This window comes from Cherax quadricarinatus, unplaced genomic scaffold, assembly GCF_038502225.1.
Source record: "Cherax quadricarinatus isolate ZL_2023a unplaced genomic scaffold, ASM3850222v1 Contig45, whole genome shotgun sequence".
Lineage (NCBI taxonomy): Eukaryota > Metazoa > Arthropoda > Malacostraca > Decapoda > Parastacidae > Cherax > Cherax quadricarinatus.
Window position 1 is genome coordinate 231015 of NW_027195071.1, and position 14334 is coordinate 245348.

A 14334-nucleotide genomic window follows, 5' to 3' on the forward strand; every position below is an offset into this window, starting at 1 on the left:
TATATTACCTTCACTTGTAAGTAATCTTAGCTCATCTGTCTTATTTCTTAGACTCCTACTATTTGTATAATAAACCTTAAGGGAGCTAGTCACTCGTTGCCCTCTACTATCTCTCTTTGTTTGTTGATCAGTTGATTTACCATTACTAGCAACTTTATTTTGAATATTGCCTTTTATACATATCCCTGAGGTATCCCGGTAATAACTGCTGTTTTTAACCCTAATGCTGCAGCCTGATTGTTTCCCACAAACACTCATACCTCTATAATCTATCAGTTTAAATTCCTAGACAAGTCATCACTTACCCTCTCAATCGAATACAGTGGACCCCCGGTTAACGAACTTTTTTCATTCCAGTAGTATGTTCAGGTGCCAGTACTGACCGATTTTTTTCCCATAAGGAATATTGTGAAGTAGATTAGTCCATTTCAGACCCCCAAACATACACGTACAAACGCACTTACATAAATACACTTACATAATTGGACGCATTTGGAGGTGATCGTTAAGCGGGGGTCCACTGTATATGTAGATTACCTACGATAACCCAAAAATTTTGTTGCAATGTAATTAAAAAAGTGAAGCAAAAAACTGATGCCGCGTGAAAATCTTGATGTAACACTCCACAGAGCCTTAAAATGTGAGTCAGAGAGAGAATACTACTGAGAGTGAGACCCAGACCACCTACAGCTGCGGGAGGCAAACATCCTCTGCCACACTCATTCTCTCTTTAGCAAATATATTTTCATTACTTTCTGAACTCCGGATATTAACCACGTCACTGAAGAGGGCTACTAGTGATGTTAGATGTGCTAAGTTATGATTCTTGTTGAAGAAAAATAGAAGTTTTAGATGCGTTTAGGTGGTATATGTGTGACGGAAACTGCGTTTAATAGTTGTGGGAATGAATCGACCATTCGTACTGCAGGATGTCCGAGAAGAGTTAGCACCGTATTGCATAACCACAGTTCCTTAGAAAAACAAGCAAACAAACAAAAATAAAAACGGAATGGGTGGGTTTCAATCCATGGAGTTTTACGATTCACTCACCATGGTTTCAAACCCCACCCGCTCTGTACCTTGTTTGCAGTCATGTTATTACCATTTCGTGAGTCATGGTCCCATGTAAGTCAGTACACGAAAAAAGAATAGTGCAGAGGGCGGCATGAGATTAAAACAGTTAGATATTAGCGTTAAAGATTTAAGTGGAATCAGAAGAGGCATTCACAAGTTATCAAATGAACATTAATATCTCGGTTTCAATAAAAATTGTAAATTAGGACGTCGACAGGCCAAAAGATTCAAATATTTCAATATAAGACACCAACTCTGCATTACTTTGTAACTTGGTCATGAATGTGACCAGATCTACCTGGAGTTCATTACCTTGCAACTTGGTCATGATTGTGACCAAATCTACCGGGAGTTCATTACCTTGCAACTTGGTCATGATTGTGACCAAATCTACCGGGAGTTCATTACCTTGTAACTTGGTCATGATTGTGAACAGATCTACCGGGAGTTCATTACCTTGTAACTTGGTCATGATTGTGACCAGATCTACCTGGAGTTCATTACCTTTGTACCTCGTTCAGCTATCAAAGCTTTGGGGCCCAGTCCCTGGACCCATTATGTACCTCTGTAATCCTTAAACTACCGCCCACAGGACGGGTATGGGGTGCATAATAAAGATATTAAACTAACTTACCTCAAAGAGGCAGGTATCTTAAGATAAAACAACACACTAAGTGTGAAGTCACTCAGAGGTTGTATTATCTAGTTATCAACACTGAAGAGCTGCAGCTTGTAAGATAAATCAGAAATTATGGCTTGGAAACCACTAATTCAAGTTTCCCAACTCTTCAAGGGGAGGGGGGGGGGGCTCCTTAAAGTGGTGAAGAGGCTATTGGTCTGAGGAATTGGACCTATTGGTCGTCTTCCTCAGACCGAATCTAATTACCCCCAATCCTTCCTTCCATATCCCATCCTCCCCATATACCCTTTCCTTCTCCCTTCCAACCTCCCCCTTTTCCACATCCCATTTGTAGCCTTTGGGGTACCCCCCTCTGGCATTACGGTTTCTAGACAGGGGGAAGTGTGCCGGAGTTCATCCCGCTCCGTGAGGTTTCTCGGGTGTAGTGTAGTTTGCTGTGGAATCTGGATTGTCTGCAGGCACCCTGCTTCCTTTCTGAATTTCCAGGAAGTGGGCAGGGTGTCCTGAGGGTGACGGGTGTATCTCCAAAGGCTGCCTGTTGGTTCTGGGAGTTGACAGCCGAAGGAGGTATGCTTTGTGGCGGATTTCCGACCGCCCTCTCTTTTGTCCGCCGAGGTGGCTCAGTAGATGTGAGGCTGCTATCCTGTAGCACTGGTTTACTGGTGTGAAGGGTAGGTTATGGCAGGATTCCATGCTGCATCTGCACTACTTGCGGGCTCGAGGTCCTATCAGATGAGGGGAGAACTTACAGCCCTTTCATGTCTTCTAGTGGCTGTCCCTCTGCTGCCCCTCTTTTTTTTCTTTCCTTTTCTTTTTTTCTTAAAAATAATAAGACGAAACAAATACCACTATCATGGTGTCTTTGTTCTGTGATAACCCTCCTCTTCCCAGGAGCCTTTTGGTTCCTGCATCCTGTTCTGACCCGGCTTCATTATTGGACCATTCTCTAGACTCTTCCCATACCCCTATACCTTCTGCTAGTGATGCTTTGTCACCTGCTTTAGGTTCTGGGGCTCCACCCATTTCTGTTAGTGCCTCTACCTCTTGCACGCCTTTAAACTATGCATCCAGGTTCCCCGAATATGGTACAACAGTTTTTGGATCGCCCACCTACTTCAGGTCGAGTTGCCCATGGTATTATGTCTAAACGTTCCAGACCATTTGCTGACGATGGTTCGTCAATGTCTGCTCATTCCATTCAAACACAACCTATGGGACACCCACTTCCTTTACGCATCGTGTTTACAAGTACACAGTGGAGTAAATTCTTTTCCTTGCAACTGACATCTCCAGCTATCTTTCTGACTATAGAATTGGTAAAGCTCTTTTATGACACGTTGGCCAAAATATATTCTTTCACGGAAATAAGTCTGACTTTTTTTTGTGTGTTAACCAGAGTTCTCTACACATGCTGCTATGTATGATAATCTATGTAACTATTTGTGTATACCTGAATAAACCTACTTATTTGAAATGGCACGCGCATCGTTACAGTCCAAAATGGAGAACAAGCTCACTCTCTTTCCCATCTTTCTTCCACTGATAACATTCCAATCATGGTTCACAAGTACGCTACTCTCAATTCTTGCAGTTGTACGGTGGTTTTACCGTGTACCATTGTACAGCGTGATTTTCTGTCTTGCGGTGATATTTTGGAGCAATTAGCCCTTCAGAACCTTCCAATTCTCAAAGTAAATACATATGTTCTGCCTGCTTGCAGGCAGAGGTGCTTTCCAAGTAACATCACCTGCTTAACCTTTGATTGCCATGAACTCCCGTCCTCTGTTTATATTGCAGGCCATCACCTAGAAGTCCATAAAGTAGTCCATACTCCCCAACAGTGTCAAAATTGCTGGCACTTCGGACATCCTGCTAAATACTGTAGATCTGTAGTGGAGTGTCCGGTCTGCAGTGACGCAGATCATGCCGATACATCTTGCAGTCTTCCCCCCACTTGTCTGAATTGCAATGAGCTTCATCCGTCTTTTTCTCACCAATGTCAGGCCTATCTTAATAAACGAGAAATCCGTTGTCTTAAGGAAAGCGAAGGCCTTATGCTATAGCTGTCTCTCGGCTCTGCCTTAAGGGTAATCTTCCTCGTGTTCCTTATTTTCAAGTATCTAGGAGACCTCCAACCTTGGTGGTCCCCCCCCCCTACCAGCTCCTCCAGTGTCGTGTCTTCTGGGGTTACCCCATCTCCAATTCTTTTGCGGTTTTACTCTCTGAAACCACCATCTCTGAAACTCCCACATCCTTACCTATTCCAACCTCTACTACTTCTTGCCTGCTAGTTTCTCAGACTACAAGGCCTCGCATGCCTACATCTTGTTCGTGCCTATCACCTGCAAAGTTAAACCTGCTTCATAAGCCCAAGTCTCTTTGCATTCCTCCTTTGCTTACAATTCCTCAACAGTTTTCCTTTCTGGCCTCGGTGCCTGGTTCTCACCCACTTTCTAACTCTCGCATAAAGGTAGAGGTTCACATCCCCCTCGTGTAGCTCCCTCTTCTCCTGTTCCCCCAATCTTCCTCCCCAGTTACCTTCCAACCTCCTTCCTCTCCTGTTATACTGCAGGACTCTTCTGCCCCCGCCAGCACATCTCTCTAGGTTCATACTCCCTTCCCCTCTCAAACCTCTTTGGTTCCCTCCATAGTCTCCCCAATTTCTACATGCTCTACCTTACCTGTCTCTGAAATCATGGCATCGGCATCTTCCTTATCCGCTGAGACACTTGATGCAGAGACAAAACCCTCGATGGACACTGATGCGCCTCCTTCTACCCTTCCTTATTTTTCACAACCCTCGCAGCAACCTTTTTCTTCACAGCATTCTGATTCCTCCTTGCTTACACGCTTACCATTGCCTCCACACATTGACTTCACTGACCCGAATAGCCCAGAGATTTTATCGCTTCTTATTCTTGGCATACCTGTCTTATTCTTGGCATAATGTCTTATTTACAATGCAATATTTGTGGCCTCGGGGGTAATTGAGGAGAGCTCCAGGTGCTGTTCTCCCAGTTTTCTCCAGTATGTGTTGGGCTACAAGAGCCCAAAATTCGCTCAGCTGTTATTCGTCCCGTTTCAGGCTATGTTCTGTTGCATTTTTCTGATCCCTTTCCTGATGAATCATTTAATGTGAGCACACTTCTACTGCACGTTGGTATACCATATCAACAGGTGTTTGTTCGTTCTCTGCTGCATTATACTGCAGCCCATATTTATTTGCACAGATTGTGTACAGTTTGCTCTCTATATATTTCCCCTTCCTGTGCATTCTGTATCACGGATATTGCATTCTAGATCTCTTCTCTACCGCCACCCATCTTGTTGCTAGCTGATTTTAACGCTCACCATCATCTGTGGGGAGGGTCCCACCGCGACTCTCGTGGTGATTAATTGGAGACTCTTCTCACTTCTCATCCTCTTCATGTTTTAAATACGGGTACTCCCACCCATTTTGACTCTCGCACTCAGTCTCTCTCTTGCATTCATCTTTTTATCTGCTCCTTGTCAATTGCACTTGATTACGCTTGGTCAGTTCTCTCGGATTTATCGGATTTACACCACTGTGATCATTCTCCTACTTTTCTTTTTTCTACTACATATTCCCAGCTGCCTCGTAGCCCCTGTTGGCAATTTGAACGAGCGAACTGGGACTTATACTCTCATCTTACCACCTTTAGTGGGGAGCCTCCTTCGCTTTCTGTTGATGAGCTGGTGCACCAGTTTTCGACCTTAGTTTTGACTGCAGTGTCACATTCTATTCCTCAAACCTCAGGCAGGGATTCTCAGACATGCTTGCCTTGGTGGCCTCTTGTGTGTGTCCGTGCAGTGCATTTGAAACGTGTTGTGTGCGGCTTGGAAGAAGGTTTGGCAGCCGTGTGGCAAGTACACTCCAGACCCAGCTCCCATTGTGAGGGTTGTTGGTATTAGTGTTTTGGAATCTCTTGAAGTTGCCACGGAAATCAGAAACTACCTTGTCCGTGTCTCCCATTTCTTGTGTCTAAGTCTACCAGCAATTGCCCTTGGATTTCTCCTCTAATGGAATGGAGATTATCATCATCTCTACCCCACCTTCAAGCCTTCAAGGCTGGCGACATTGCAGACCTGGAGAGTGTACAAAGAACTTTCATGGCACACATAAGTACGATAAGGCACCTAAACGGTTGGAGGTTCTTGATCTGTATTCCCTCGAATGCAGGAGAGAGAGATACATGATAATATACACTTGGAAGGTCCTGGATCGATTGGCACCAAACCTGCACACGAAAATCATTTCCTATGAAAGCAAAAGACTCGGCAGGAGATGCAACATACCCCTGATAAAAAGCAGGGACACCATGAGTACACTGAGAGACAACACAGTAAGTGTCTGGGGCCCAAGACTGTTCAGTTGCCTCCCAGCATACATAAGGGGAATTACCAATAGATCCCTGGCTGTCTTCAAGAAGGCACTTGACAGGCACCTAAAGCCAGTACCTGACCAACCGGGCTGTGGTTCGTATGTCACCTTGCGTGTGGCCAGCAGTAACAGCCTGGTTGATCAGACTCTGATCTACCATGAGGCCTGGTCTCAGACCGGGCCACGGGGGCGTTGACCCCTGAAACCCTCTCCAGGTAAACTCCAGGTAACTCCAGGTCTTTGCAGCTGTTGGCAACAACGGTGGCCGGGCATGCACCATAACAAATTGCAGTTTTTTAAATTGCTTTTAGGTTTGTGGCCATCTTCTTACCACCATTGCGGTACTCGGGAGACTGCGCTCTCCCGTCTCCGTATTGGCCATACTCGCCTTACCGATGGGTATTTCATGGAACGAGACCCTATTCCTTTCTGTGAGGCTTGTCAGGTCCCTATTTCGGTACTTCACTTTCTTGTAGATTGCCTGGTCTACCCGCGAGCTCGCAGGATTTACCTCCAACAATGTCACTACTCTACCACCCTTACCTTATCTTCCCTTCTTTCAGACGACCCTGCCCTTGGCTTACAATCACTTTTTGACTTTTTGTCAGCAACTGCCTTACTGTACGAAGTTTGATACATAGCCCTTAGTGTCCCTTCCAGCCCTTTTCTCTCACCTCTGAGCCCCTCTACACTGGTCAGAGCAATGGGACGATAGTGAGACATATCAAGCCCCGAGGTGCCTAGTTTGCGAAACGGTAGGGAAATGGCAGATTTCTATTGTTGAGGGAGAACCCCTCGCGTCCAAATAAGATTGAAAGGATGCAAAAGGACTGTAAGGGTTGTAGAATGCAGATGTAGCATACTGATATGAATATCAGGCCCAGCTGCCGATGACTGGCAAGCAGAAAGCATGGACTCTAACTCTAGTAGAGTGAAAGGTACATTATATGGCTCCATTCCGTTAGAAGAGAAATCCAAGTGCAATTGCTCCTTGGTAAAGTTAGATGCGAGAAATGAGGGACAGAGGTGAAGTGCTTGGGAGACAATAACAAGACAGTTCCCGATTTCTGTGGCAACTTCAAGAGGTTCTGTAACACAAACGCAAGTAACCCGCAAAACGAGCTGGGTCCAGGGCGTACTTGCTGCACAACTTCTGTACCTTCATCCAAACTGCACACATAGGGAAAGTCGAGGTAATGGTAGACACATAGTCTTGCCAACAAGTGCATTAAGCATCTTGTATTACATGGTGAGCGACTGCCCTTGCCTGCTTAAAATCCAAGAGATGATTTGAAGTCCGATTATATCGATAATGGCCACACACAGCATGTTTCAAATGCACCGCATGGGCACATGCAGGAGACCACCAAGGCACGCATGTCTGAGAATGCCTACCTTAGGTTTCAGGAATAGAACGTAACACTGCAGTCAAAACTAAGGTCGAAAACTGGTGCACCAGTTCATCAATAGAGGACGAAGAAGGGTCCCCACAAAAAGTGGTAAGATGAGAGTATAAATCCCAATTAGCTCATCTAAATTGCCAACGAGATAAGATAAGATAAGATTTCGTTCGGATTTTTAACCCCGGAGGGTTAGCCACCCAGGATAACCCAAGAAAGTCAGTGCGTCATCGAGGACTGTCTAACTTATTTCCATTGGGATCCTTAATCTTGTCCCCCAGGATGCGACCCACACCAGTCGACTAACACCCAGGTACCTATTTGCTGCTAGGTGAACAGGACAACAGGTGTAAGGAAACGTGTCGAAATGTTTCCACCCGCCGGGAATCGAACCCGGGCCCTCCGTGTGTGAAGCGGGAGCTTTAGCCACCAGACCACCGGGCCACCAGCCAGACCACCGGGCCACGAGGGCTACAAGGCGGTCGGGAATACGTAGGAGAATAGACCAAATGTAATCAAGTGCGATTGATGGGGAGCAGATAGAAAGATCAATGCAAGAGACTGAGTGCGAGAGTCAAAATAGGTGGGAGCACCTGTATTTAAACCATGAAGAGGATGAGAATGAGAAGAGTCACCAACTGATCACCACAAGTCACAGTGGGACCCTCCCCACAGATGATAGTGAGCGTTAAAATCACCTAACAAGATGGGCGGCGGCCGAGATCAAGAATGCATTATCGGAGATATAGAATGCACAGGAAGGGGAGAAATATGGAGAGTAAACTGTACACCATCTGTGCAAATAAATACGGGCTGCAGTATAATGCAGCAGATTATCCTGTAGGATTATACAGCATATGTGAGGGGAGGGGATGGAAGGTATTCAGGCTCAATTCAGGGAACTGGAGCACAGATCCGATTCCCTAGATCAAGAGCCCCTCACCAGCGTCAAGGAACCTCCCATGAGGGGTTAATGCAGCAGAGAATGAACAAAGATCTGTTGATGCAGTATACCGACATGCACAAGAAGTGCACTTTCATTAAATGATTTATCAGGAAAGGGATCAGAAGAATGTAACAACGAATAGCCCAAAACGGGATGAATAACAGCTGAACGAATTTTGGGTTCATGTAACCCGACACACACTGGGAAAAACTGGAAGAGCAACACCTGGAGCTCTCCCCGATTACCTCTGAGGCCATGAATACTCCATTGTAAATAAGTCATTATTCACAAAGACAGGTATGCCAACAATAAGAAGCGATAAAATCTATGGGCTACTAGGCTCAGTGAAGTCAATGTGTGGAGGCAACAAAAAGCATGTAAGGAGGAACAGAATGCTGTGAAGGAAAAGATTGCTGTGAGGGTTGTGAAAAATAGAAAGGGTAGGGGGAGGTGCGCAGGTGTCCATCGAGGGCTTCGTCTCTGCAATATAGTCAGAGGAGGAACAGAATGCGTCTTAGTCAAGTGCCTTAGTGGATAAGGAAGATGCTGATACCATGATATCAGAGACAGGTGAGGTAGAGCAAGTAGAAATCGGGGAGACTATGGAGGTAACCAAAGAGGTCTGAGAGGGAAGAGGAGTATGAACCTGGAGAGATGTGTCGGCGGGGGCAGAAGAGTCCTGCGGTGGAACAGGAGAGGAAGGAGGCTGGAAGGTAACTGGGGAAGAAGTCTGAGGGGGAACAGGAGAAGAGGGGACTACATGAGGGGCGTGAACCTCCACATTCGTGTGAAAGTTAGAAAGGGGGTGAGAATCAGGCACCGAGGCCGAAAAGTTAAACTATTGGGGAACTGTAAACACCAGAGGAATGCGAAGAGACTTGGGCTTATGAGACAGGTTCAACTTCGGAGGTGATAGGCGCAAACAAGATGCAGGCATGTGAGGCCTTGCAGGCTGAGAAACTAGTGGGCAAAAAGTAGAGGTAGGAATAGGTAAAGAGGTGGGGGTTTCAGAGGGTAAAACTGCAAAAGAATTAGAGGTGGGGGTAACCCCGGAACACACGACGCTGGAGGAGGTGGTAGGCGGGGGGACCGCCAAGGTTGGAGGTTTCCTAGCTACTCGAGAATAAGGAACACGGGGAAAGATTCCCCTGAAGGCAGAGCCGAGAGGCACCCGTAGCATAAGGCCTTGGCTCTCCTTAGGACAACGAATATCTCGTTCATTAAGTTAGAACTAACATCGGTGGGAAAAAGACGGATGAGGTTCATTGCAATTGAGACAAGTGAGGGAAGATTGCAAAATGTATTGGCATGATCTGCAGCACCACAGACCGGGCATTCCACTGCAGATCTGCAGTATTTAGCAGGATGTCTGAAGTGCCAGCAATTTCGACACTGTTGTGGAGTAGGGACCACTTTATGGATTTCTAGGCGATGGCCCACGATATAAACGGAGGACGGGAGTTCATGGCAGTCAAAGGTTAAGCGGGCAGTGTTACTGGGAAAGCACTTCTGCTCGCTAGCAGACACAACATATATATCTACTTTGAGAATTGGAAGGTCCTGAAGGGCTAATTCCTCCAAAATATCACCGCAAGACAGAAAATCATTCTGTACAATGGCAGAGGGCAAAATCACAGTACCACTGCAAGAATTGAGAGTAGTGTACTTGTGAACTATGACTGGAATGTTATAAATGGAAGAAAGATGGGAAAGAGCATGAGCTTGTTCTGCATTCTGGACTGTAACGATGCACGCACTGCTTCGAAGACCATGAAAGGATATATTTTGGCCATATCACAAAACAGCTTTATCAATACTACTGTCAGAAAGATAATCAGTTGGAGATGTCAGTTGCAGGGAAAAGAATTTAGTCCACTGCATACTTGTAAACACGGTGCATAAAGGGAAGTGGGTGTCACGTAGATCATTTTTGGATGGGATGAGCAGACATCGAAGAACCGTCATCAGCAAATGGTCTGGAACATTTAGGTGTAATACCGTGGGTGACCCGACCTGAGGTAGGTGGGTGATCCGAAAATCGTTGCACCATATTCGGGGAAGCCAGATGCACAGTTAAAGGTGTGCAAGAGGTAGAGGCACTAATGGAAATGGTCAGAGCCCCAACACCTGGAGCAGGTGATGAAGCATCACCAGCAGAAGGTACAGGAATATGGGAAGAGTCTAGACAATGGTCCAATAACAAAGCCGGGTCAGAACAGGATCCGGGAACCAAAAGGGGCCTGGGAGGAGGAGGGTTATCATGGAATGAAAACTCGATGATAGTGGTACTACTTTCTTATTATTATTTTAAAAAAAAAGAAAAAGAAAGAAAAAAAAGAGGGACTGCGGAGTGATAGTTACTAGAAGCACGAAAGGGCCGTAGGTGCCCTCCTCATCCGAGAGGACCTCGAGCCCACAAGTAGTGGAGATGCAGTGTGGAACCCATGCCATACCCTACCATTCACGTCAGTAAACCAGCGCACTGGAATAGCAACCTCACATCTACCTAGCCACCTCGGCAGACAAAAGAGAGGGCGGTCGGAAATCCGCCGCAACGCATACCTCCTTTGGCTGTCACCTCCCAGAACAGACAGGCAGCCTCTGGAGATATGCCCGTCATCTGCAGGACACCCTGCCCACTTCCCAGAAATCCAGAAAGGGAGCAGGGCACCTCCAGACAATCCAGATTCCACAGCAAACTACACCACGCCCAAGGAGCGTCACAGAGCGGGATGAACTCCTGCACACTTCCCCCTACCTAGAAACTGTAATGCCAGAGGGGAGGACCACAGAGGCTACAAACAGGATGGGGAAAAGGGGAGGGTTAGGAGGGGGAGGAAAGGGAGAAAAAGAGGGATGGGGAGGATGGGATAGGGAAGGGAGGATTGGGGGCCAATTAGGTATGGTCTGAGGAAGAAGACCAAAGAGTCCAATTCCTCAGGCCTCTTCACTACAACAAGGAGACCCCCTTGAAGAGGCACTTAGCAGTACCTATATACCTGAATGATCCACCTGCTGCTTGTGTGTGCTAACAGTAAATAAGTACAGACATCTGGGTGCTGCTAGACTTGTGGGTTAGGTTATCTTGGGTTAGTAACACTCCGAGCTCAGGTTATCCTGGATTAATAACACTCCAAGCTTATTATTGTTATAATCAAAGAAACTCCGAGCTTAGGTTATCTCGGGCTAATGACATTCCGAGCTTAGGTTATCCTGGGTTAATGACACTCCGAGCTTAGGTTATCTCGGGTTAATGACATTCCGAACTTAGGTTATTCGGGTTAATAACACTCCGAGTTTAGATTATCCAGGGTTAATACCACTCCAACAGCAATGGGGAATAGGTAAATCCATGGAGATCGTGTAGGTCCTGGTGGTAATGAGGTAAACAGGTTTGACCTGATGCATCTAGAGTACTGTACCGGAATCTTGCGCCTCTCTCCACCTTCAATGAAACATTATACTCACCTTGGTCAACATATACAGCTGTGGTGACCCCCAGCACACAAGCGGTGAGTACAAGTAACCCTCGTATGGAACACATTACCACAAAGACTTAATCACTAGTGAGCACACAATACTGCTATCTATACACTAAGATTTGAGATAAAATAGTCATTATCTTATCTGTCTCTCTTGCAATCTTATCAAATAATTATTTTTTACAACTGAGTTAGAGATACAGCGTCTTCCTATTACTAATGCTGTATAAATAAATTCTCTGCAAAATTAACAGGATATGTACATAATATATTAAAGAACGCAGTGCTGAGAACCTCTGTATTTTACAGGTCTGACAGAGTAAGATCTACTACTGAATAATTGAAATTTTTAGTTATCGATATATTTTCCATTAATATATTTAGGACAAGAGCATTGTACAGCTATATTGATCTGTATGACATTTTACAGGAATAGAATATTATTACCTGCACTAGAATGTGTTACACCCGTACGGGTCTTAAGGCGTCAGTCACAGTGGCCCGTGGCCAGGTGACAAAAGCTCTCGCTTCACACGCTGAGGTTTCGGGTTCGATTCCCGGTGACGGTTGAAACAATGGACGTGTTTCCTTACACCGGTTGTCTATGTTCACCTATCGGCAAAATGGGTACCTGGGTGTTAGTCGACTGGTGTAGGTCGCATCCTGGGACAAAATTGACCTAATTTGCCCCAAAAAACTCTGCATAACAAGCGGTTTTCTGTACACCAGTATGTTACTGGTGTCAGCTAAGCCTGTATACCTTGTACATGTACTTGTAGAAATAAAAGTAATATATTAATATTATTAGTTACAGTGATTAAATATAAACTATTTTATGCTATGCTATCAAGCAGGATGCTTTTCACGACATACGCAATCAAACAGGTTTTTTTTTTTTTTTAAGTAACGAAGTTTATCAGCTTGAGTAAGAGTTCAATAGGGCAATGAAGATATACACAAATTAACATTACAGGCTTTGAGTATTGCAACACTAACACAGCTATTATCTTGATCAACTTACTTCGAATTCCAGCATTATCTAAGGTATACTACCACATCACAGGTAGTACACACAGGTACCTACTTACTGCTAGATGACTAGAAGATTTAGATTTTGCCACCGAAGTGGCTAGTTTATTGTGCACCCCATATCCATCCTGTGGACGGTAGCGCGAGAGCATATGGATACACAAAAGACCTAGGAACTAGGCCCCAAAGGGTTAACAGGAATACATATGGATTTATATCTACATATCTATAGTTCACTTATCTGTTACAAGCAAATTTAGGAAATTTGCCTAGTATATCTGGTATCTTATTTTCATTAATAAGATATCTTGACATGTCACATAGGTTATTATACTGTCTGTCTCTGTATTCCTCAATAAGTGGACAATTAAGCACATAGTGTTCAAGAGAGTGACCATATGCCTGATCACATAATTTACATTTAGTTTGATCATCATCTGTGTGTCTCCCAAACTGCCAGAAGTACTTGTAACCAAGCCTAAGCCTGGCCACTACAACATCAGTCAGTACTTGTAACCAAGCCTAAGCCTGGCCACTACAACATCAGTCAGTCTGTTCACATTGCAAGTTGCTCCATAAACATACTTATCTACGTTCATGTTATCATAGTGGGTTATAGATCTACTCAGGCTTCTAACTGCATTCCTATAACAATAATTTTCATTATTTACTTCTCTCCTAATATTATTCCTAATGCTAGACACAGTTATACCAAAGTTATATTCTACATTCACCTTCTGGGTACTCTTCTTGGCTAACATATCAACTTTATCATGAAGGAGTAATCCAATGTGTGATGGGATCCATAGCAATTGTACATTAATTCCTTTGTCCCTAATTTTTGAGTATCTATACCTGGCTTCCCCAATGAGCATGTTGTTGGAGTCATTATATGAGTCAAGAGCCTTCAATGATGACATAGAATCAGTAATGATGATAGAGTCAAGCTCAGTGTCATAGGTTAGCTTTAGCGCCATTAGGATTGCAAACAATTCAGTTTGCAGTGTAGACGCCCAGTTGTTAATTCTTATGCCTAACTCAACAAATTTATTATCGTTCTTAACTAGGGAGGTGGCAACAAGAGCAGATGCAGCCCTGCCAGAAGACTCCTGTTTAGATCCATCAGTGTATATAACTTGTGATAACTTATTACTACCAGCTAGGTGAGAAATTTCTTCTTGAGCAGTTGCTCTAACAAGAGATTTAAGGAAGGGATTACTAGCAATGAGCTTCTTGGGAGGGACTTGTAGGTATGTGATATTAAATGAACACATCTTCCATGGAGGGGTGAAATGCTCTTGTTGCCTACAGTGATACAGTTCATGTAGGTTATAAAACTTAATGCAATTGCACGTTTTCAC

The 14334-nt window shown here is 44.7% G+C and overlaps 1 protein-coding gene across 2 annotated transcripts in view; it reads right to left on the bottom strand.

Annotated features, from left to right (window-relative positions):
- The window catches only part of LOC128687510 (uncharacterized), a 117620-nt gene extending 105564 nt beyond the window's left edge, over positions 1–12056 (bottom strand). For both annotated transcript variants that reach the window (XM_070079923.1, XM_070079922.1), the window contains exon 1: positions 11931–12056. In XM_070079923.1, the coding sequence (XP_069936024.1) occupies positions 11931–12006 (76 nt within the window). In that variant the 5' untranslated portion in view covers positions 12007–12056. The remainder of the gene's footprint in view (positions 1–11930) is intronic.
- Positions 12057–14334: the final 2278 nt, after the last annotated feature.